Source organism: Musa acuminata, chromosome BXJ1-11 (assembly GCF_036884655.1).
Source record: "Musa acuminata AAA Group cultivar baxijiao chromosome BXJ1-11, Cavendish_Baxijiao_AAA, whole genome shotgun sequence".
In the NCBI taxonomy this organism is placed as follows: Eukaryota; Viridiplantae; Streptophyta; class Magnoliopsida; order Zingiberales; family Musaceae; genus Musa; species Musa acuminata.
In genome coordinates this window covers 2,406,907-2,431,575 of record NC_088337.1, presented here as the reverse complement: position 1 = coordinate 2,431,575, position 24,669 = coordinate 2,406,907, and the positions used below count along the sequence as shown (strand labels likewise).

The 24,669-nt window shown below is 43.3% G+C and overlaps 4 protein-coding genes across 5 annotated transcripts; 2 read left to right on the top strand and 2 right to left on the bottom strand.

Moving 5' to 3' along the window:
• The first annotated feature begins 265 nt into the window (after positions 1-265).
• Positions 266-10,045, top strand: LOC135596838 (SPX domain-containing membrane protein OsI_17046-like). 2 transcript variants are annotated; one of them, XM_065089044.1, is made up of 12 exons: positions 266-405; positions 507-623; positions 2,146-2,221; positions 2,615-2,735; positions 3,883-4,194; positions 4,381-4,485; positions 4,573-5,027; positions 5,482-5,783; positions 6,956-7,137; positions 8,128-8,318; positions 9,120-9,253; positions 9,706-10,045. In XM_065089044.1, exons 3-12 carry the CDS (start codon positions 2,169-2,171, stop codon positions 9,942-9,944), a joined length of 2,094 nt encoding a protein of 697 aa, XP_064945116.1. In that variant the 5' UTR covers positions 266-405; positions 507-623; positions 2,146-2,168; the 3' UTR covers positions 9,945-10,045. The 2 variants fall into 2 exon arrangements, with proteins under 2 accessions (XP_064945116.1, XP_064945117.1); XM_065089045.1 differs by having other exon boundaries at positions 270-384.
• Positions 10,046-11,564: 1,519 nt separating this feature from the next.
• Positions 11,565-13,220, top strand: LOC135596839 (transcription factor PCF2-like). Its single transcript, XM_065089046.1, has one exon. The coding sequence runs from the start codon at positions 12,020-12,022 to the stop codon at positions 13,070-13,072; it is 1,053 nt and encodes a 350-aa protein (XP_064945118.1). The 5' UTR covers positions 11,565-12,019; the 3' UTR covers positions 13,073-13,220.
• A 959-nt stretch (positions 13,221-14,179) lies between these two features.
• LOC135596541 (subtilisin-like protease 4) lies at positions 14,180-16,766 on the bottom strand. Its single transcript, XM_065088592.1, has one exon. The coding sequence runs from the start codon at positions 16,549-16,551 to the stop codon at positions 14,260-14,262; it is 2,292 nt and encodes a 763-aa protein (XP_064944664.1). The 5' UTR covers positions 16,552-16,766; the 3' UTR covers positions 14,180-14,259.
• Positions 16,767-21,354: 4,588 nt separating this feature from the next.
• On the bottom strand, positions 21,355-23,594 carry LOC103970855 (subtilisin-like protease 4). The gene has a single exon (XM_009384781.3). It carries the CDS (start codon positions 23,592-23,594, stop codon positions 21,444-21,446), a length of 2,151 nt encoding a protein of 716 aa, XP_009383056.2. The 3' UTR covers positions 21,355-21,443.
• Between the last annotated feature and the right edge of the window lie 1,075 nt (positions 23,595-24,669).

Below are 24,669 nucleotides of genomic sequence, written 5' to 3'. Positions count from 1 at the left end.
AGTTCCCGTATACGTGACTGCCACTTCTCTGACGACGCGTACCCAATTTACAAGAAATCCCGAAATAGAAGTGGTAGGAGTCCGCGATATTTAGGAGTCTCATTACACGTCACATGCGATGAGGCGATGTTACTTACCGCATGAGGTATCTTATGCGGATGTGCGGAGTTGGGACTTGCCTTCCCTTCCACATACATACATACAATACACCAAGATTCGCGTCGCGTCCGATACGGTTCGAGTGGTTCTCCCTCTCTTCCCTTCCCCCCGCCCCCCGCCCTCTCGCTACCAGCATACGAGCCTATAAATAACGAGTGAGACAACGGGCTCACATCGCCTCGTGCTTCGACCGTTCCCCTTCCGTTTCTCCGTGTCGTGCAGTTGGTTAGTGAGATGGGCTTGTTTGTACGACTTCGTTCTCTCGCTATTTCCCTCTTCTTCGCTCTCCCATTGTGCTCGAGTGGTGTCAGTTTCTTCTTACTCCCTTTCTTCCCTCTCAAAATTAGGTTTATGTTCGGTTGAATTCCGGCGGTCGGCATCTTTCTCGCGATTCGTTGATGGTCATCTAATAAGAGCCAAAGAAGCGTCGGAGCGGAAGATCTGAATCTTTCATCTTGTCCCTGGTAATGCTCGAATGTTCTTGAGTTGACTGTTGATTTTGTTTGCCGTCAAGTAGAAACTGATATTGAATTGGTTCCAATAGAGTATTTGTTGTTGGGATTGGTCCCGGCCACTGTTATGTAAACTATGCGACGGCTCTGCTTTCGGGGATGCAAAATATTCAATCCTTGGTTCTCGTGTACTTCTGGAGTGTGGCTAACTAACTATCCTTCTCTTGGACTTGTTTCTTCACCTCTGATCTCAAACTCCATGGCCATTGTTTTCCGATCATGTTGGTTTCTTGTGTAATCTAAGTGAGGATTTACCTGAGTTTGACTCTAATGCTAGAATCTCTTGCTATAGATCCAGTTAGGTTCAGATATGTTACCAAAATCGAGTTCTAAAGTAACGATTGCGATTTGAAATTTGAAGTTCTTGGTGAAGGATAGTGATTCCATATTCGTGTCGTAATAATTCCTAAGATAGTTGGTCACTCTGTTAGCGGTACAGCTAAATAAGAGTTAAATTTGAGAGTCCTGTTTACCCCAGTCCATATCTGAATGCTTCATTGAATGCACAAGGACAACTTCTTGGCCTGCCTATCTGCACGTGCCGTCCACTCGAGAAATGAACAGAAAAATGGAAGAATTTCTACTGATTGTATGTTGTCGGTGATCAGTAAGTACCTCCTGATCATTCTATCTGATGCTTTCTGACACCCTCAGATATACAAATTACAAGGTTTTCCTCTTCCTTTCACGTAAATCTCTGGCTCCCACAGCTATTGCCTTTTCTTTGTCTATTATGTCGGTTCTGTTTTTTGGTTCTCTCTCTCACACACAAACCTCCATGACTTATCGCCCTTTTACATGTTTGTTCTGTTTTGTCTTTTCCATCATAGCTTCTAATAATAGTTACTGGATGTCTTCTAATAATATATTATCCCACTTGAAAATGAACTATGGTAATATAAGATGATATAGTTATGATGATGAAGCTAAAAATGCCTTACAAGATGAATCTTTCTGTTTCTAATACTTCAAATGTGGACGGTTATTGTTAGCTGGGGGAACCTTGACACTTGATGGTTTTTAGAAAATGGTCTATAAGATCGAAGCTACAAGATCGTCTACAAGAATTTTTGTTATATTATATATATCCTACCAATTGATTTTAAGAAATCATCATTACTTGTTATGTATTTTGCCGTCAGAATGAAAGAATAAGCACCTAAATTGATAGGGACATTGTTGATATTGAACTTCTATGTTCTCTGCCATGCATTTTGTTTTCTTGTTTGAGCAATCTTACTGTTTCGTCAAGCAAATATTCTTGTATTGCATATGTCACTAATTTATTGCTGTGGTTCATATCTTTTGATTTCTGCAAAAATTTAGATGAAAGCCAAATGAGTTAGCCTTTTTTATTCTGTGTAGCTTATAGAAAATGTAACAACGTTTATACCTTCACAGATTGTTATTCTTGGAACCTTACTCGAATCATATTATCTGACTCTGAAAGTTGTGTGATGCTCCTTTGACACAGTTATTAACATAGAGAATTCCAGGATGGTTAATTTTGGGAAAAAGTTGATGGCAGATCAAATTCAGGAGTGGAAACGGTAATGTACTTGTTTAAAGTATATTCTTCTCAATATTAAGTAACCCAATATTTCTGTCCTTGTTCTGATGATTGTGCATTTATCTCTCTTGATTCAATAACAAGTAAACCTTAGTCTCAACCATAAATTTGTGTAATTTCACTTAGAAGACAATAAAATTTCCAATTCATTAGAAACTTTCCGCTTAACTTTCGTTGAAGATCTGAAAGTTATCCTCGATGCATCCATGAAATCACATACGTGATTCTGAGATATCTCATTCCAAGAAGTGTTTTGTGCCATTGACTAATTTAATACAAGTTATATATATACATATATACTAGAGTTATTTTGCCATTTTATGCTTGTTCTAGTTTCTTATTCATTTGTTCCTTCTGGTATTACTGTTTCCAGGTACTATATTAACTACAAGTTAATGAAGAAAAAACTGAAGCAATTTGTTCAGCAAACTCAAGCAGGCAGGGAAGATCGTCGCCAAGTTATCAAAGAGTTCTCCAAGATGCTAGATGACCAGGTATCACCAATCTATTTGCCTTCACCGGGAGTCATTATATATTGTGCACTTTCAGCAGCTTTACTTTGTGATTGTTTACGAGCTTCATAGGCCGATGGAGGTTGAACAAAAGATAAATGGTATTTTTTTGAGCTTTTTTGCAGTCCTTTAGCAAGTGTTCTTGCATACTCGTGCACAACAATGAAAGCATAGAGGAATTTACTCGGTGTGAGTTAGTGTAGCATATTCTATATGCATATGCTGATTTTAGTTCAGAAATGCTTAAGAAATTTATTTAGCTCTATGTGGTTGGTTTGGGGAAGTGCTTAGGTAAATAATGCTTGGATCTTGCTACATGATTTCACTTCATTTGACTTATTCAAATATTTATGATCAGCCATTATATGCATCCTCATTCAGAAATAAATCCTTTCTTTTAATGTAATTATTTTACATATTTACAAAGTTAATGTTTTTGACATTCACATATTTTTCTGATCCTTTTATTAACCGTTTTCCTTTTACGTTTGACCTGAAAAGTATAGAATTTATTGGGTGTGCTTGGGCAACTAGCTTTCTTAATTTATATGCCAAGATACCATGTAGTTCATTTGAAATATTATTCCTTGTCAACCATATGGAACTGTGAATTGTGGCACAGCCCTATATCGCATTTTTGGATATGTTTGTTTATTTTGTTGAGTGCACAAATGGAGTACACTCTTTTAGTGAAGTGTTCTGCAATCATACAATGTTTTGAACTTTTGAAGTATGTGAGAACAGGCGGCTAACAAATAGTCAAGATCGACCCTTTTTTTTATCTTTCGTTATATAGGTCATTAGTTAGTTCATTTCCATGATTAGTCACCTTAGTATACATAAGAGCAGATGATGTGATTTTTCAGTAAAATGTGTCTTGCTTGATGAAACTGTAGCACTTCTTGTTGTGATAGCTATTGAAGTTTTCAATGCAGAAGATGGACTGAAACGTGAAATTGCATTATATGCAATTTTTGCTGTTGCTAGATAATTGTCTTTTAAGATTTTGGATGCTGGAATTTGCCTAGTTTTGGCACATAATGTTGTAAATAAAGATTATGGAAAATGTTTCTCATGAGATAGCATACTCTTGGGGATATCTTTCAGTTTTTCCTTTGTGTTTCTTCAGATTGAGAAGATTGTCCTTTTTGTTTTGGAACAACAAGGGCTTCTTGCAAGCAGGATTCAGGAACTAGGAGAGCAGCACAAAGTTCTTTTAGAGAAGCCAGATATATCCCAAATATTTGAACTTCAAGAAGCTTATAGAACAACCGGATATGATCTTCTTAAACTTCTTAGGTTTGTGGACATGAATGCTACTGGTCTTCGTAAAATATTGAAGAAGTTCGATAAACGATTTCATTCTAGATTCACAGACTACTATGTTTCTAGTCGAGCGAGTCACCCCTATTCTCAGCTGCAGCAGGTCTTTAAGCATGTGGTACTATTCCTCTCGAGCTTATTTTTCCCTATGTTTGTTTGACCTAAACAAACCTAGCAGTTTGTTTTTTCCCAGCTATTGCTCATAATACCCCCTGAGCTCAATGAAGTGATTCTCAGCACATCATTCCAATTAGATTACCTAGTCTGAACTCTGATGGGCCTCCTCATATTGATGACTAAACAGGGTATAGGTGCTGTTGTGGGTGCTCTGTCTCGTCACCTTGCAGATCTTCAAGATCACCAAGGGAGCTACTCGTCCATTTATGATCAGCCATCTAGAGTTTTAAAGGTTATTTGTTAAATTCAATTAAATTGTTACTTTAGGCCTTAATACTTGTCCTCAGCACTAACAACTCCTTGTATGTATTTACTGCAGGACCCTGTTATAGATCAAATAAATGCATCAGTGGACAAACTAACTCATTCAACAAATTTTCTTCAATTCTTAGGACAGCATGCACTTATTCTTCAAGAAGACATACCTACTACAGCAGAGGATCATGCCGATGACCACAAATACCATTTTATATCTCTAATTTTAAATCTAACAAATACGTTTCTCTACATGGTCAACACATATATCATTGTCCCAACCGCTGACGACTATGCACTGAGCCTAGGAGCTGCAGCAACTGTATGTGGTGTGATTATTGGCTCAATGGCTGTTGCACAAGTGTTCTCCTCAGTCTACTTCAGTGCATGGTCAAATAAGTCATACTTCAGGCCTCTAGTCTTTAGCAGCATTATGCTTTTCCTGGGAAATATACTGTATGCATTGGCTTATGACTTTAAATCAATAGTGATTCTTCTTATCGGTCGTCTTTTATGCGGGTAAGAGACATTGTAGATCTTGTTTATTGAAGGTATTTTCATCTTCTAAAATCAAATGCAAGAAACTTATCACCCTTTTTGAAGGACGTGAATTTTGGCTTTGTTTTGACACTCATGGCAGACCCTGACTGGTAATGTAGTTATGGACAGTGCACTGCTGCATGCGTGTCTTCCCGTATGAACTTTTGGTATTAAAGTTTCTACAATCTCTTGATTGTCAATCAACTGTAGCCATCTTGCATACTAGTAAGGTTGTTTGTGACTATGGTTGATATGCTTAATCTTTTATTGGCTGCTGTAAAAGATTACCATTGTTTTGTCTTGAATCATCTTAATTGTTGTCTCATGTGATCTTAAATTCTCAGTGTTGTAATGCTTTGCATCCATGATCTTGTTTGAGCTTTTTCTCTGTACATCGAGTGCTGTATTATATGCCAGTTTATGATTCTTGCAGGTTAGGTTCAGCAAGAGCTGTAAATCGTCGTTACATAAGCGATTGTGTACCTCTTAAAATACGCATGCAAGCTTCTGCAGGTTTTGTAAGTGCCAGTGCTCTTGGAATGGCTTGTGGTCCTGCTCTGGCTGGGTTGCTTCAAACAAATTTCAAGATCTACACACTCACATTCAACCAAAACACATTACCAGGGTGGCTTATGGCTCTTGCTTGGCTTATTTATCTTCTTTTTTTGTGGATTTCATTCCGGGAGCCAGTTCATGAAGCAGAAGAGAACCATATTCCAGCAAGTGCACATGCTGGTAAGTGATCTTCGTTTGTTACCCTACTTTTTCTATGCAATATGTTGTAATCCAGTAACAGAGAGTTAGCCCTAGGATTTCTCTTTGGTATTTGTTCAAGAAGCCGTTTGACTTCCTATGGCACATATTCTACAAAAACTGGAGATGTTGTTCTTAAGAAGATTTCATTGCTGCGTCTCATCGAGTGTCAACTAGTCACTAGGCTGCCATATAATGTTAGTGGATTGATTCAAGCTGAGGAAGAGAACTTATCCCAAACTACAGTAGAGGCAAAGGATGAGAGCTCTAGAAGACTGGATGGATTGGAGAAAATCAGTGCTATGACTTGGAAACAGAAACCTTAAATGCCAGTTTAAGAAATTAATATATGCTGAAATGAGCAGAAAATTCTCCAATAAAATAAAAAGATGCAATGTAACTAAACATGGTCTATTTCAAAGGTTAGCATATGACATGTGGATTGAGTTTTCTTCTGCAATGATGATCCTTAGGAGATAAGAAATCCTTTCCAAAAGTGTGGTTTAAAATACTAAATAATCAGCTATGATATTGGAAAAAAATTTTGATGTAGAAGCTGATATACTTTTGAAGGTTTATGTTAAAATGCTGATGAACCAAGAAACCAACTGGAGCTAGAAATCCGAAGATTAGTGTCCTCGCATGTTATTTCTATTGACTGCGCTTCAAACACTTCCATATTTATCTGTTGAATTTTGGGTTTTTAAGATAAGTTGCAATTGGTTGGGCTCTTCTATAAATTAATAGGAATTTTCTTTACTATATTAACCTGGTGATACTTTTATGTCTACATCTTAGTTGATGATATAAATATATGAAGAACTTGGTTGAGAGTCAAATAGACTTGATAATTGACTATTATTGAGGTTAGTGAGAATTATATATCTCGAAACAATTATGCTCAATTCATATGGAACTGTCCAAGTTTTGTTAGTTAGTTAATCCTAGATCATCTTTTTTTTTTTTTCTGTTAATGTGCACCACCTGGAATTTTCTTTCTGCATTCTGGTAATAATTGATAAAGACATGTTTCTTATTTTGAATGTTAGTCAGCTAACAGTTATAGTTAAAGATGTGCAAATCAGACCAACAATGTGAGTAAGAAGAATTACGATATGATATGCAAAATTTGGTACATTTTGTTGCGAAAACAGAACATGTGGAGACTGAGAACCTGGAAGATGGCCTTGTTCAGCCTCTTCTCTTGAGCTCAAAAGATAAGCTAGATGAAGATGAAGACCAAGACTTTGAAGATAGCGAAGAATCATCTGAAGATTCCCACAAGCCTGTAACATCAATTGCTTCGGCCTATAGATTGCTTACACCATCAGTGAAGGTTCGACTTTTTTATGGTTCATTAGGTTGCATTTAGTTTCTTTTTAATTATTTTGAATTCTCTAATTGGATTAAGTTATCAAGCATTAGCAACAATGAAACTCTGATTTCTTAGCCATTGTTCTATCAATTGAATGATAGACTATACATTTAGATACTAGACGTGTGGCTTAACACATGGAACTCTCTCCAATATCCAACTTGGGATGATTGTTGTTATTCGTCTCTTACCCTTGCAAATAAATAGGTTGCTTTTTTGACTTGAAAACCTTACCTATGTAGTAAATAAGTAAGCTTACCATGGTGTCAAGTCACACCCCTTTAATAATTCACATTTTACTAAAATTGTCCTTTCTATAGTTCAAAATTTACAAGACTTCTTGGTATTACGTCCATTTCAGGTATATATCTGATGCTTAAGCTATAAGCTAGAAGCGATGAAATTTCTTAAAATGCCTCATAAAACAACACCAGATATGCAATTCTGCATAAGATAGTACAGATAAACTATTATTTAATTAATAAAAGTTATTTGTATTTGTGGATCGTGATTCAGCTGAGGCTCATTAAAGTAAACAAGTCATAAAGAAATAAAGAATATAACTGTAATGGAAGTCTTGTGATTTTTCCATTCAAACCGGCTCTACATTATGATACTAAGTAGACTCATGATGGAGCCATCATAAGCGATTCTGTGATTAACATGCTTCATTAGAAGAAATAGTTGCTGAAGGCTCCTTTGGCACTCATGGAAGCTCTTATTTTAACTTGGTCCTGTAAGCATACGGGGGTGCTTACTTTTCACTGCAGATTACGTTGAGGAACCATAAGATTTTCTTTTAATTTTTTTCTCAATCTCTATGTTGCATTATTGATTTATATTTTGCTGATGATGCTTGACATTCTTGTTAGTTTCAATATATCTTGCAATATCAATCTTGACAAAGCAGAATGTTGATGCATAACCTTCACCTGACTTGCTACCTTGTAGGTCCAGTTGTTAATCTATTTCATGCTTAAATATGCGATGGAGATATTACTTTCAGAATCAAGTGTCATCACTGCAATATACTTTAGTTGGTCTACAAGCAAAGTAGCAATCTTTCTAGCAGTCCTTGGACTGACAGTTCTTCCAGTAAATGCTGTTGTCGGAAGCTACATTTCCAATATGTTTGAGGACAGGTATCTGAAGAAGCATGATATTCTAGCTTTTCCATTACTTGATTGTTTGAGAATCAGAGTAGTTAGTATATTTTATTACTGTGATTCAAGTAAAACATATTGATGTTTTTCACATAAATGTTCATTCTCTGCAACTTTGGTGTTTATTAGTGATTACATTAACTCTGAAGTCCACTATGCGTTCTGTGGAGGTTAATGTCATATATACCGTGGTGCTATCTATACCAGGAGTTGATTCGAACAATTTATGCCTCATCTTTTACATACCAACTTATGCTTCCTTAGAATGAGAAACCAGGTTTTATTTCCAAATATCAGCTGTCATTATCTACTTATGTGTTACATCAGATATAGTATTAACGAGATATATAATGAGAAACCAGGTTTTATTTCCTAAGCTCCCTTGCATATCTGTATCCACTAAAGATATATAATGAGGTAAGTTGTGATGCTTCCCCTAGTCAACCATTAGCTATGCATCACAAATGGATGTTTTTTTTTCCCTTTCTTATGCATGTTTTTTAAGTTTTCACAAGAAAAATTATTTTTTACTCAAGATAATATTTCTCCTCTTTTGTGCCCTTAAGTTTACATAATATATTGGCAATGAACATATGAAACTAGCAGACATATGTCATTTAAGATTGATGGCCTATGTGCAGATCTGTTTTGATAAGTATCTGAAGAAGGTGCTTAATTAGATATATTTACCCGATAGCTTAATGACAACTAATTTTATTCTTTTTTTAATTGGAATATTTATGTTTTTTTTTTTTTTTTCAAATTTATTGTATTTTGCAGGCAAATTCTCTTGGCATCTGAACTCATGGTATTGGTTGGTATAATGCTCAGCTTCCACTTCACCAATTTATACTCTGTGCCACAATATGTCAGCTCAGCGCTCATCATATTTGTATCTGCTGAAGTACTCGAAGGTAATTTACATGGATGATAAATTGCAAAATATATTTATGGGATTGAACCTACAAACTGGCTCCTTTGTATCTCTCTTTGTTCTGAGGTTAGCAAAAAATCCAGTAGTAAATATGATATTTTGGATTTGACAACCAGCAGTTTTTTTGAATTGAATTTACAAAATTAAAAAAGAAAACTAAGAATTCATCCCAAACCAATATAGAGGACCTTGAAAGGTCTGACTTAAAAATGAATACAAATTACTAAGTGGCTTCTATGATATTAAGGACCACAGTTTCCCTTGTTTGGTTGGTCAGTAACTACAATTTCTTGCTCCCCTGCTTCCCCTTTTTTTTTGTTTATCTGCTTTGAAGTTGCAGTTCATGTAATTGATTTCAATGCATCAACCATTATTACTACAAAATATTTATTTCTTCGTTCTAATATGAACATATATGTTTCAACAATGCAGGGGTTAACCTATCACTTCTATCTCGCGTGATGTCATCGCGGCTCGCCCGTGGCACGTATAATGGTGGCTTGCTGTCAACAGAAGCTGGAACTTTGGCCCGGGTTTTTGCGGATGGCACGATAACGATAGCAGGCTATTTGGGTGACGACCAACTCCTCAATGCCACCCTATTCCCTTCTCTTCTCATTTGTCTGGCCTCTATCGTTGCCACCTTTCTTACTTACAGTACTCTATATTAATCGATCACTGTCTTAATCTGTAAATCTTTTTTCCTCCTTCTGTATCAATTGTATAGAAGATAAAGCTTGACTACAAATTAATTGAAATCCAATTAGATTCATATGTGTGCATCCGTATATCTCCGAGATGGATGGTTAAAGCTATTCTTCCATCATGCTCATTCTTCCATGGTAGAGGCATAGATCATTCTATCATTTACCATCATCACACTTGATTTGGTACCTATTGGCATCACCAACCAACATGCAGCAACTTAATACTGTGCCATTAATTGCAAAATAGAATCAAATATAGATTTTTACAACGTTATCTTTTTGAGTTGTGTGTTATTACGGAATCTGTGATGAATTTTGTCTTCTAAAAAGGAACATGTGCGGGTAGCAAATTGAACTATGCGTTTTCCTTCGTCCGAGTCGTATAAATTGGACGTCAAATTAGAGAAACATGATCAGAAGACGGAGCTGGTGGAGGCTACACATGAAAGTTCCTTCAGAGACTAGAAAAAAATATGCAACTTCGTCTCCTTCACACCTAACAACAATTAAATACTCCTCACAAGCTAAACTGGTACGATCAAACGATCCTCTTAACCGGGAAATCGAACACGAATTGAAGTCAACAATGGCATACCGTTCGACAAGGACACAGACGAACCCAATGGTCACCGGAACCATGACGATAGACCGGCCTCAAATAAACCTGGCGTTGTCTTCTCGATACCTTTCCATTCCCGTGGTGGCAACAATGAATCGGGACCCACGTGAGCCCAAGACTTTACCACCAATGATAAGACAGGTTGGTGAGAGTTTTTAAAGAGCATAATAGTGCACATAAGAAAAAGAACGACTTCGTGATTCGCGAAGTTTGATATAAGAAGACGGAAGAGCTGCTCCGCGGTTTGTTGCCGTCCACCTCTCACCCTTTCCAAGGACTTGGTGGCCGCGCGCCCGGTTGTCTACAGCTGTCATAACTCGTCATCCATGACCGTCTGATCCGAGTGTTTTACTTCACCTTTCCGTCTCACTCGGGCTCTAGCGTCGGCCCGAGTTGGACCCACCATTTAAATTAGAACCACCCAGCCACTTGTTCCCATTGTGGGACCGGGTGCCCCACTATTGTGTCAGCCCCGGGCCCACGATCACTGTAAAAAAAACCCGCACCCCACCATTTGTTCGTCAGTGTCGTAGGGTCCACGCTGCCCCCGCCACTTGCATAGACTAGAGTTGGCACGGGGGACCAGGCCCCAAGGCTCGGCTTCCACGGCGCCGCACCTACGGCTCGCCTGAGTCCCGGGCCCCAATGGTTTGAAGGCCACCGTATGCGGGTGGGAGCCACTAACCCCCCCCCCCCCCGGTGCCGAAAGCCGCCCCACGCTAGTGGCCCACCTTTCCTAACCCTCCCCACCCGACTTCGTTTTCGCTGCGACGGCAAATGGGTCCCGGCTCGCGTAGTGGTGAGCCCCACCCACAGTAAAGTGTGACGTGATACAGGAGAGGACAAACAAGTTAAGGGATCCGGGTCCCACGTGATGGTGCGTCCTGTTAGTGTGCTTCAAGAGAGTATAAATACGAGCGTAGTTTAGGAAGAGAAGTTTCAAGGAAGTGATAGGCTAATAGCCGCAGCCTACCTGGCTAGTGATTGGAGGCCGGAGCCTTAAACTGTGGTCACAGCTTTCGCCACTCAAAAGCCAGGTAGGTCATCTGAGTACGAAACGAACAGGTCGACGAAAACTGCTGCGAGGAACAGTATCGGAATCGTCATCCGCACACGGCACGCCCCCTCCGCCTCCCCCAACGATCAAACAGATACGCGTTCACCGCATTCCCCAAATTATTAAGGCTCTAGGGTACACTTAAATCTTGATCTGGTGGACCCTCAGGGATCCGACGGTCGTAACAGCTCGGAGCCGAGTCACGGTTATTTCGCCGCGGGATGGCTGATAAAAGAAGAAGGGGTTGGGTGGGCTTCTAGGGTTGGTGTGTGTGCAAGTGTGCGTGCGATCTGTTATTTTGGGGAGAAGAGAGGGAAAGGCAAAAGATGTGAGCTTTTTCGAAGACGGTAAGGTGCAGTAGATATGGAATCCCAGAAGCGCGACGAAGAGGTTGGACGGAGGAAGACAGCCGAAGGCGGTGGCGGTGGCGGCGTCGGTGGGGTGTTAGGAGGAGGGGTGGCGGTCCCGCCGTCGGGGGTCTTACCGGTCCACCGCTTCATCGTCCCCAAGCCGGAGCCTCTCGAGATGTTGGGGATGGGGGCGTTCCAGATAATCCGGAGGCCAGCTAGCCGGACCAAGGACCGGCACACGAAGGTGGAGGGCCGCGGACGGAGGATCCGGATGCCGGCGGCGTGCGCCGCCCGCATCTTCCAGCTAACGCGCGAGCTAGGGCACAAGTCCGACGGGGAGACCATACAGTGGCTCCTCGAGCACGCGGAGCCGGCTATCATCGCCGCAACTGGCACCGGGACCATCCCTGCTATCGCCACCAATGTCGGCGGAACCCTAAAAATTCCCACGGAGGCCCCGACCTCCGCTCCAGTGACCTCCACATCCACCCCGGCGGCCGCGGATGACACGGCAGTGGACGACGAGGGCGCGGGCAAAAAGCGGAGGAAGAAACTCCAGCCGTTGCGGACGGGTGGCGGCACAGTCGTCGCCGGGTACTACCCCGTCCAGGATCCGATGCTCCCGGTCGGCGGTGCCATCACGATGTCGTCGGGCTTGGCGCCGATGGGGTCAGGTGCGCAGGGGTTGGTGCCGATGTGGACGCTCGGGGGCAGCGCAGCAGGGGCCAGCGTAATACCGCCGGGGCCACTGTGGGTGCTGCCACCGCCATCATCAGCGGCAGGCCCGTCGAGCCAGTCGCAGGTATGGACGTTCCCCCAGGCGCCGCAGATCATCCACCTCGCCGCGGTCCGGCCGGCCTCCACCGACACGGTGTTCTCCAGCGGGGTATCCGGCGTCAACGTGGCGACCGCAGCGGGCGCTCAACCGAAAGCCCCGGCAGCGGGAGGGAAGCATGAGCTGCAACTGATGTCGGATCCTGGCACGTTTCAGCGCGGCCAAGCGCGAGAGGTGGACGACGACGACGAAGACGAAGACGACGAAGATGACAGCAGCGCCGAAGACTAGAATTGAATTTAGGATCAGCCGAGGGATTTCTCCCTCTCCTACTCTTCCTTTTTCTTTCTTCTTTCCTTCTATTTATCGTTGCTGTTGCTCTCCGTTCAGCTTCCAATTCAGTGGCGACGCAAAGCACGATGGCCTCCGTTCCATGATACCACTACTCTTCGCCATTCCGCTGTCACAGCACGAGCTCGGCACGTGCGAGGTATGGGGCGGTGGAGTGGGTGGGTGGGGAGGGTCGGCGGCTCTTGTGGCGGGCGTTCTCGGTGAGCGGGGTTGGCTGGGGTTGCGGGTGGTCCCGTGTGTTGGTTCGTTGGTTGGATCGAAGCCAGTGCGAAGGGTGGGTCCACGTGCCGCCACCTGTCCATCACGTGATGCCAGCCGGGCCGGGCCCGAAGTCCGGGAATCGTGTGAGACGTGGACCCCACCGGGACCGGTGACGTGTGGTCTTGGCGATGGTGGTCTCCACGGGCAGCCCGAGCGATGCCGCGTGGTGGACACGACACGCGTACCCGCGGCTGTCTTTCGGTGGGGACGAGGGACCACGTCTTGTGCAGTGTGCTTGACACATGGAGGGGGAATATCCTCTCGCTGCGCGAACGGGTCGCACGTCTCTCTCTCTCTGTAATCTAAAACCGTGTGCGGGCTCGTGCAAAGCAAGGGGCATTGGGTCCCGCGGTGCGACTTATATGTCAATACAATTCTGCCGTCCCATATAATTCGAGGGAAATCAAAGATGATTGGATTGGGTGAAACGAATCAGAATCTTAAAATGATTCGAGCAGTATGCTATTTGCGGCTTTCTTTTCTCGAATTCCGTTGACTGGTGCGAGCCCAAATCCTTCGTCGGATGGATGACCGAATCAACCACAGTAAGCAGTATAGCAGTATGGACGTTCACTCTCTTATAATAAAGTCTCCTCTTACAAGACAAAATCCATTAGATCATATTTGGGCATACTATATTGAGTTTGGGATGAATTAGACTAAAAAAGAATAATAATAATAATAATAATAATATGTCAATTCTTAAAGGCCAGTGAATGATTACAAATTCATACATACGAATAATACGGCTGAGTTCTTCATCATATTGTATATCCAGGAAGGTGTACACGGAGCATCTTTCTTGACATGTGAAGAACATTTATGTTATCTGAAATTGCCGAGGAAAAGCAGCCTCTACGGTAGCTCTATAAAATGGAGACGACGAGAGGGCTTCTCACCACACGCTTACCTGAAACCCACTTCAAGTTTCCTTCCGCATTCCTCGTGGGAAGCCCTGCCGTCGTCCACTTTGCCGTCACCAAGAAACTCATCTTCTGGTTCACTTCAGAGAAGCTTAGACTCGGAGGCCTAACAGTCACGGACACCGTCTCCGGCACCTCCACCTCCACCGTGTAACTCGACTTCGCCTGCCCGACATTGGTCACCGTCCGTTTCACCGTCGCGGCGGTTCCGTTCTTTGGGGCAACGACAATTGACGGATAATTCAGCTCTGATTCCGTGATGTTGTTGATCTTCCCACAGTCGACGGTTGTATCACGAACGATGTCTCTGACACCTTTGTTCCCGAACTTGCCACAGACGTAGGCTATGTAGTCGTCGATACCCAGGTCGTAAACCAGACCTGGGTCAGCAGCCTTCGACGGATTCACGTGTCCTGCGCCCATCGCGAAGAAGCCGGCGGTCGTGTGTTGTTGGTCCATAATCTGATTTCCATCTCGGTCTTTGTCGTCTGAGGTGGTGATGATCGCGGACTTGATGGCTGCCGGCGACCAACCGGGATGCAAGCTCTTTAGGAGTGCAGCAACCCCGCTCAGATGAGGGGTCGCCATGGAGGTACCTGATTGGAAATTGAAGGTCATTCGACCCATACGCCCATCCCCACCCACCACATCAGAAGGCCATGCCGCTAGAATGTTGACACCTGGGCCGGAGACATCGGGCTTAAGGATGCCCGGGCCATTTCTGGAAGGACCCCTCGACGAGAAAGAAGCGACGACCGGAGCAGGAGATGTTCCGATAATGGTGCCGTCATAAGTGATGGATACCGTAGGCTTCGCTAAAGTGGCATAGGATGTGATTCTATCGCCATCCTCGTTGCTTACTATTGCTGCAGGGAAGTTGCATCTGTTGTCAAGGATAGTGTATCCCGCGATTTCAGTGGAGATGAGTATTACGCCGACGCCACCCGCTGCCTTAACAAGAGTAGCTGTGTAGTTGGGAGTTCTATAGACCAAGCAGGCGACCACCTTACCCTCGACTTGGCTGCTGTTCAAGGATTTGCAATAGGGATCGGTGTCCATGTGGAAAAGTGTAAGCAAACTTCCACTCGAGGTCGGGTACTGATCGAGAGACTCGCCATTAAACTTTTGGCCGTCGCCCAGCTTCACGGTCGCTCTTTGGCTTCTGTCGACGGTGCTCGCCGCCACGGTTAGTAACCATGGTGCGTCATTCGAAAGGGTACGCTCGACTGGTCCGCTATTACCAGCAGCACAGCTGACAAATATCCCTTTCTTGACAGCTCCAAATGCCCCAATGGCCAGAACGTCATCATTGAAAGGGGTGCCGTCTCCACCTATAGAAATGGAGATCACATCGACACCATCTCCCACGGCCGCGTCGATCCCCGCTAGCACGTCGGAGAGTTGGCATCGCCCAGTTATGCACACCTTGTAGATGGCTAGGTGAGCGTGTGGTGCAATCCCTGCCGCCGTGCCGCCGGCCAAGCCATAATAGCTCGCGTTGTTCAAAAAGTTTCCGGCTGCTGTGCTTGCCGTGTGCGTACCATGCCCAACAACGTCTATAGGCCCATCCGAGCTGCTGCCGCCGAGCAAGTTCTTCGCGCCGATGAGCTTGTTGTTACAGCCGGTCTTGAATCTGCATGAGCCTTTCCATTTGGTAGGTGGCGGAGGCACGCCGTCATCATGGAAGGAAGGGTGATCGTGATCCAAACCAGAGTCAAGGAGTCCGATGATGATCCCCTTGCCAAAGCTGGCAGCCCTCCACGTGCCTCCGCCACTTTGAAGGCCGAGGAAGCCAGGCGTGTGGGTAGTAAGAAGAGGCAAGACGCGGTCCGGATACACACGCAGGAAACCCTCCTTCTTCGCCACGCTCTTCGCCTCCTCCTCCGTAAGCCTTGCGGCGAACCCACTGAAGACTTGACTGTAGGAGTGAACCAGCCGTCGATCGGAGTCGTCGTCCGACACTGGCAGGAAGGATTTGTGCCAGATGTTGAGACCGTCAGCATCCAAGGACGCGGTCGACGTTTGCAATTGGATGACATACGTCTGCAGCTGGTTGGTATTACGATGAGGATTCTCGCGACAGGAGACCATGCAAGGATAGGAAAAGAAGGAAACGAAAGCAAAGAGGCTAAGACACATCGGCAGGGCATGAACGATCTCCATGGACCTCAAACTCAATCTTACACTGCTATCTAAACCTATGAATGTATAACTATATAAAGGGAGCGAAGACATGGTCGGAAGACAATGATTTCGTGATATGGAAGACGTAACGCTTGCTCGTACGATGAGGAGGTGTTAAAGACGGATTAATCGAGTCCAGCTTTTAGGGTTAAATTTAGAGGCATTGAGCTCCGTAAAAGGACGAGGTGGTTGTAAGCTGTTTTCGTCATCGTCACAGAGATGGTGTGGTATGATTGCCTATTACGCTTCCCGATATAGCCACGTAGTTTATGAGGCAGCCTAATAAAGAAATTGTTAACAACTTAATCGTTATGGCTCGATCTTATCTCAAAGATACGAAATCGTCGAGATGAATCTTCTCGAGGGAGGGATGGAATGGATGAAACTGAGCAAGAGCTAGCGAGGGCCATTATAAAGTTATCCCGAGGTGAAACTAGAGTAGATTCGATCTCCGCCAGGACCCTGCACAATATATCGACGTCAAGTAAAATTTCCGACCCAATCCTTATGATGCTTATGTTAGCGGATGGAAAATTAGTTCTATATCAGGTGGGATTTTTTTCGGGACTAATCCCCTCGTTAGGTGTTGGGGACGATTTTTATATGTGCAGAGCCGACATGAGGAAACTACGACTATAAGAGTCGATCGTATCTCTTACGACGCATTTATACGTGGCATCGAGTCGTACCAACCCATGCGGAGTGGGGCTAGTAGGGAATGATCGGGGGAGTCTCTCCCTCGTTAGACAGATGCTAGACAATCCTCCATGTTAACTTTATGGCAATCGCCAACTGATGACCTGTGACTAGTGTTAAAAAACTCAATAAAAAGTTATTCCATATTTAATGTTATGCAAATTCTATTCTATTTTTAAAAATATATTGTATTATATTAAATAATATACATTACCAACATACGTGCAATCAAACTTTCCATGATAATACAGTAACAAACCCAAGTGAAACAATTTTGCACTGCCCATCTTGCAGTTTATAGAATATCAACAATTGTTATTTGTTATAAAAAAAAAAGAAGAAAGAAGTTTATAATTTTAGAGAAGAAAATTTGTGATCATGTTTCTTGTCATGAAAAGAAAGAAATTTGAATTTTTGTACACTCATACGGATAGTGGGTAATTTGAATCTTACTCAGCTGATAGTAGATTTCTTATTAGAGAACGTCAACACTTGATCTCCTTGTCACTATACACTCTGCATATCTTCATCAATAATTTAGATATCAATTTGTGTAGTTACATGTACTTCTGATGTTCGAAATTTTAATTTCATATCTGTGAAATCAGACACCAATCGACCGAGTGAGCTCTTGATATAATTTTTATGAATTTAAGCATATAATAAATTCCCTGTCAGTCATGACTAAAATAACCCATAAAAACACAGAAATAATAAGTTATTTACTAGTCAAATATAGATATATAACGTACGTAAACTGTGACCTTTGTTCAAACACTGTTTAACCAGTTTGAGTCCAACCAATTCGTTTGGCTGATTCATACGACATAATAAGCGATATATGGTAGGTAAATTTAATGGCTTTTCGATTGGGATGCGTCTCGGGGATGTTTTTAATACTTATTTTAATATATTGAAGTTGATTGCTTTCGTACTGTCCCGAATATTTTTATTTTAAGAAATAAACTTTTATTCCATTAATTCTTGTAAATTAAAATATATATATATATATATATCATTTTGGAATAATCTATTAAAAAAGTATGCTATCCTTATTAATAGGGGATCATCTTCGTGTGGTGCCTAAAGAGGGAGAAGATGAAATTTTATCTCATCGTTTATGATCAGAAAGTTAATCACTAGCTTCCTTTTTTTATTTATGGCAAGAAAGATAATTATAGTTTTTTTTCTTATCGTTTATAATTAGAATACAAGTTTCTTTTTTGTCATTTATAACTGGAAAGATAATTACAAACTTTCTTCTTACCATTTACGATCGGATATAAATGCTCGCCTTTAACATAAGAAAAGAGAAAACTTTTTCTGGCTACTCGTGTCCATACTTGTACACCTTAAGTTACTAACTTAAGTGTCGAAAGGACTAAGTCGAAAAACCTTTTCTGACCTCAATCTTTGTATAGGTGATATCTTAGGAGTTCAAAATTTCTACCTCGAAGACGGTTTAGACAATTTGATGCAAATGGATTCGAACCACATCGGACTAATCAAAATGATATTTTCATCTAACATTTTGGTGCTAAAAAGAGGACCCGATATCGCAGGAATATCTGCCTACCAACTCTCTCAACAAATGCTTGAATGAGGAGACTTTATCCTCGACCCATAGTACTTTAACTCAAGGGAGGCACATGCTGTTCTTTTCATATATAGATGCATCCACCTCGACGCAAATGTCGACATGACATTAGTGTCCGTTCAACGACCTCGAGTCACCTGCTCGTCCCCACTAAGGCATTCCTAAGCCTCACTTCGTAGGTGCAAACACTAATGGCCATGATGCAAGATATTTATCTGCTCTTGCCCTAGCTAACCCAATAAACAATGCCACCACCTCAACTGTGGTCAACAGCTTAATCACCACCACCATCGACGCTCGTCGAGGTTCTCCCACCCAATGCAATACCAAAATCTTAAGAGCGCTTGAGGCTCATAGAATCGCCAACCGAGGAAACACCCTCCTCCCTAACTGTTGAGTTTAGCGGATCACCACACCACCACCAATCTACTCTACTTGAATTCCAGACCTAATCGGCAGATTCAATGGATGATTCTCTAAGAATCCAACTATGACAAATAGACCAGCGCTTGAAGGAAATACAATGAGAATACCAACAATCCAAAGAGAAAGGGTTGGCCAATCCCATCTCGGGTCGATCATAGTTCATTAAGGATATCCAAGAAGAGCCGATCTTGGTCAGCTTTCGTCTCTCATCATTGAAGGCCTTTCACAGTAGTACCGATCCGTTAGAGCACATTGCTACTTTCAATACCCAAATATCATTATATGGCACTTCGAACGCCCTGATATGTCGTGCCTTCCTGACTATGTTAACTAATCTGGCACGAGAATGGTACACCTATTTTAAATCATTCTTTATCAATTTTTTTGTTCAACTTGCGAAAGAGTTCGAGCTTTATTTCCTCGGGAATATATTTTCAAATCTATCGGCGACAATGCTTCTCAAACTCAAACTCAAGCAAGGGGAGGAGAAAACACTCTTAGACTTCATCACTTATAATACAGATCTTCATGATGAGACTCAACCTCTCTTGTCTTTTTTTGGATGTTGGTAAATAAGCTCTAGCAACGATTCTTGAGGTACTCCAACGGGCCAATACATCATCGCCGAGGTAATGGTCTCGAGTAAATATGAAGAGACATATAAAAAGCCAACACATGATCAGCTACAATCAGCCTCGACGCAAAGGTCACTACGATGAAGAAGAAGTGACTAACCCGAGTTGCCTCGCTCGAGGCTTGAGTCGACCCCCTTAAATATGACTAGAACTGAAGTCTTTTTATATATAAAAGTGTCGACCCCCGTTGGAAAAAGCTCGTCCTGATCAAGTTGTTAAGATTGAGGCGACAATTCTTGAGGAGAAACGAGTGCTACTCATCAAATTTCTTGGAGAGAACATCGAGGTGTTCATATGATCGCTAAAAAATATATAGGGAATCAACCCAGATGTAACTCAACAACACCAAAATATTTATCCCAATGCATGATAGTGAAATAAAAGTCTCACAAGTTTACACCTAATTACTCACAGACAATTAGCAAAGTGAGACAAGCTACTAGGAGAAGGGTGTATTATCGAGGTACAGTACTCCGAATAGCTCGTTAATATTATACTAATTAAAAAGTCTAATGAAGACTATAGGATGTATATCAATTATACAGATCTCAACAATGCATACGTGACGGATAGCTATCCTCTTTTCCATATTAATTAGTTGATTGCTACTACCTCAAGTCATAAGCTTCTTATTTTTATGAACCAAGTCTTATGATATAACCAAACAAAAATGACATGGGATGATTAAAAATATATTTCTTTTATCATTAATTGAAGCAGAGTTATATCAGGTTGAAAAATACAACGATAAGATAAATATAATATTTAAATATAAAAAAATATATAAATAATATGATAGTTAAAAATAAATCAATTGACTCATCGACATGGTGAAACACTTCAAAGAAGATCAACATAAATCTCAATTCAGTCGGTTCAAAAGCGAGAATATCCCGTGGTGGACACGACACGCGTACCCGCCGGCTGTCTTGCGGTGGGGACGAGGGACCGCGTCTTGTGCGGTGTGCTTGACACATGGAGCGGGAATATCCTCTCGCTGCGCCAACGGGTCCCACGCGGCTTCTCTCTCTCTGTCTCTGTGTTATCAAAAACCGTGTGCGGGCTCGTGCAACGCAAGGGGCATTGGGTCCCGCGGTGCAACTTATCTGCCGTCCCATTTAATTCGAGGGAAATCAAAGATGATTGGATTGGGTGAAACGAATCAGAATCTTAAAATGATTCGGAGCGGTATGCTATTTGCGGCTTTCTTTTCTCGAATTCCGTTGACTGGTGCGAGCCCAAATCCTTCGTCGGATGGATGACAGAATCAACCACAGTAAGCAGTATGTACGTTCACTCTCTTTTAATAAAGTCTCCTCTTACAAGACAAAATCCATTAGATCATATTTGGGCATACTATATTGAGTTTGGGATGAATTAGACTAAAAAAGAATAATAATAATAATAATAATAATATGTCAATTCTTAAAGGCCAGTGAATGATTACAAATTCATACATACGAATAATACGGCTGAGTTCTTCATCATATTGTATATCCAGGAAGGTGTACACGGAGCATCTTTCTTGACATGTGAAGAACATTTATGTTATCTGAAATTGCCGAGGAAAAGCAGCCTCTTCGGTTGCTCTATAAAATGGAGACGACGAGAGGGCTTCTCACCACACGCTTACCTGAAACCCACTTCAAGTTTCCTTCCGCATTCCTCGTGGGAAGCCCTGCCGTCGTCCACTTTGCCGTCACCAAGAAACTCATCTTCTGGTTCACTTCAGAGAAGCTTAGACTCGGAGGCCTAACAGTCACAGACACCGTCTCCGGCACCTCCACCTCCACCGTGTAACTCGACTTCGCCTGCCCGACATTGGTCACCGTCCGCTTCACCGTCGCGGCGGTTCCGTTCATTGGGGCAACGACAATTGACGGATAATTCAACTCTGATTCCGTGATGTTGTTGATCTTCCCACAGTCGACGGTTGTATCACGAACGATGTCTCTGACACCTTTGTTCCCGAACTTGCCACAGACGTAGGCTATGTAGTCGTCGATACCCAGGTCGTAAACCAGACCAGGGTCAGCAGCCTTCGACGGATTCACATGTCCTGCGCCCATCGCGAAGAAGCCGGCGGTCGTGTGCTGTTGGTCCATAATCTGATTTCCATCTCCGTCTTTGTCGTCTGAGGTGGTGATGATCGCGGACTTGATGGCTGCCGGCGACCAACCGGGATGCAAGCTCTTTAGGAGTGCAGCAACCCCGCTCAGATGAGGGGTCGCCATGGAGGTACCTGATTCGAAATTGAAGGTCATTCGACCCATACGTCCATCCCCACCCACCACATCAGAAGGCCATGCCGCTAGAATGTTGACACCTGGGCCGGAGACGTCGGGCTTAAGAATGCCCGGCACATTTATGGAAGGACCCCTCGACGAGAAAGAAGCGACGACCGGAGCAGGAGATGATCCGATAATGGTGCCGTCATAAGTGATGGATACCGTAGGCTTGGTGGCTAAAGTGGCATAGGATGTGATTCTATCGCCATCCTCGTTGCTTACTATTGCTGCAGGGAAGTTGCATCTGTTGTCAAGGATAGTGTATCCCTCGATTTCAGTGGAGATGAGTATTACGCCGACGCCACCCGCTGCCTTAACAAGAGTAGCTGTGTAGTTGGGAGTTCGGTAAACCAAGCAGGCGACCACCTTACCCTCGACTTGGCTGGTGTTCAAGGATTTGCAATAGGGATCGGTGTACATATGGAAAAGTGTAAGCAAACTTCCACCCGAGGTCGGGTACTGATCGAGAGACTCGCCATTAAACTTTTGGCCGTCGCCCAGCTTCACGGTCGCTCTTTGGCTTCTGTCGACGGTGCTCGCCGCCACGGTTAGTAACCATGGTGCTTCATTCGCAACGGTACGCTCGCCTGGTCCGCTATTGCCAGCGGCACAGCTGACAAATATCCCTTTCTTGACAGCTCCAAATGCGCCAATGGCCAGAAGGTCATCATCGATAGGGGTGCCTTCTCCACCTATAGAAATGGAGATCACGTCGACACCATCTCCCACGGCCGCATCGATCCCCGCTAGTACGTCGGAGAGTTGGCATCGCCCAGTTATGCACACCTTGTAGATGGCTAGGTGAGCGTGTGGTGCAATCCCTGCCGCCGTGCCGCCGGCCAAGCCATAATAGCTCGCGTTGTTCAAAAAGTTTCCGGCTGCTGTGCTTGCCGTGTGCGTACCATGCCCATCAGCGTCTATAGGCCCATCCGGGCTGCTGCCGCCGAGCAAGTTCTTCGCGCCGATGAGCTTGTTGTTACAGCCGGTCTTGAATCCGCATGAGCCTTTCCATTTGGTAGGTGGCGGAGGCACGCCGTCATCATGGAAGGAAGGGTGATCGTGATCCAAACCAGAGTCAAGGAGTCCGATGATGATCCCCTTGCCAAAGCTGGCAGCCCTCCACGTGCCTCCGCCACTTTGAAGGCCGAGGAAGCCGGGCGTGTGGGTAGTGAGAAGAGGCAAGACGCTGTCCGGATACACACGCAGGAAACCCTCCTTCTTCGCCACGCTCCTCGCCTCCTCCTCCGTAAGCCTTGCGGCGAACCCACTGAAGACTTGACTGTAGGAGTGAACCAGCCGTCGAGCGGAGTCGTCGTCCGACACTGGCAGGAAGGATTTGTGCCAGATGTTGAGACCGTCGGCATCCAAGGACGCGGTCGGCGTTTCCAATTGGATGACGTACGTCTGCTGCTGGTTGGTATTACGATGAGGATTCTCGCTACAGGAGACCATGCAAGGATAGGAAAAGAAGGAAACGAAAGCAAAGAGGCTAAGACACATCGGCAGGGGATGAACGATCTCCATGGACCTCAAACTCAATATTACACTGCTATCTAAACCTACGTCTGTATATAACTATATAAAGGGAGCGAAGACATGGTCGGAAGACAATGATTTCGTGATCAGGAAGACGTAACACTTGCTCATACGATGAGGTGTTAAAGACGGATTAACCGAGTCCAGCTTTGAGGGGTAAATTTAGAGGCATTGAGCTCCGGAAAAGGACGAGGTGGTTGTAAGCTGTTTTCGTCATCGTCACAGAGATGGTATGGCATGATTGCCGATAACGCTAACCCCACGTAGTTTATGACGCAGTCAAATTGTTAACAACTGGATGTTATGGGACTCGGTCTTATCCCAAAAATATAAAATTGTCTAGATGAATTTTCTTGATGGAGGGACAGAGTGGCAGCAGGTGCTAGGGAGGCCGATTCCGAGGTTATCTTCGAGTAGAACTAGAGTAGATTCGATCTCCGTTGGGACCCTACACAACAGATCGACATCAGGTGGGATTCCTAATCTGACCTCTTTGATGTTTAAGTTAACTAATAAATAATTGATTCTATATCAAGTGGTGGTTTTTCAAGGACCAGTCTCCTCTTTAGGCATTGGGGATCGATTTTTATATATGCGGAACCTACGAGAGGGAATTACGACTATAATGGTCGCTCGTACCTCTTGTGATGCATTCATGTGAGCAATCGACCCGTATAACCTCCTGTTGCACAGGTCAACCTGTCTAGGCTCCTTGGCACGTTGCCGATTCGTATCGTCCCATGCGGAGCGGGGTTGGTAGGGGATGACAGAGAGAGTGTCTCCCTCGTCAAACGGATATCGCACTATCCTCCACGTCAACTCCCTGATGATTGCTAGTTGTCGACCTACGACTAGTGCTGAAATACTCTCAATCAGAAATAAAAGGCTATTCCATATTTAATATTATGCAAATTCTATTCTATATTCAAAAAATTATATTATATTATATTAAATAATATACATTACCAACATACATGGAATCACACGGGTA

Excerpts from the sequence above, each read along its gene's own strand:
- LOC135596838 (XM_065089044.1), top strand. The coding sequence starts at position 2,169 with ATGGTTAATTTTGGGAAAAAGTTGATGGCAGATCAAATTCAGGAGTGG. Across the intron at positions 2,222-2,614 it reads CAAATTCAGGAGTGGAAACG|GTACTATATTAACTACAAGT; the intron begins GTAATGTACTTG and ends TACTGTTTCCAG. Across the intron at positions 4,195-4,380 it reads AGCAGGTCTTTAAGCATGTG|GGTATAGGTGCTGTTGTGGG; the intron begins GTACTATTCCTC and ends ATGACTAAACAG.
- LOC135596839 (XM_065089046.1), top strand. The coding sequence starts at position 12,020 with ATGGAATCCCAGAAGCGCGACGAAGAGGTTGGACGGAGGAAGACAGCC.
- LOC135596541 (XM_065088592.1), bottom strand. The coding sequence starts at position 16,551 with ATGTCTTCGCTCCCTTTATATAGTTATACATTCATAGGTTTAGATAGC.
- LOC103970855 (XM_009384781.3), bottom strand. The coding sequence starts at position 23,594 with ATGGTCTCCTGTAGCGAGAATCCTCATCGTAATACCAACCAGCAGCAG.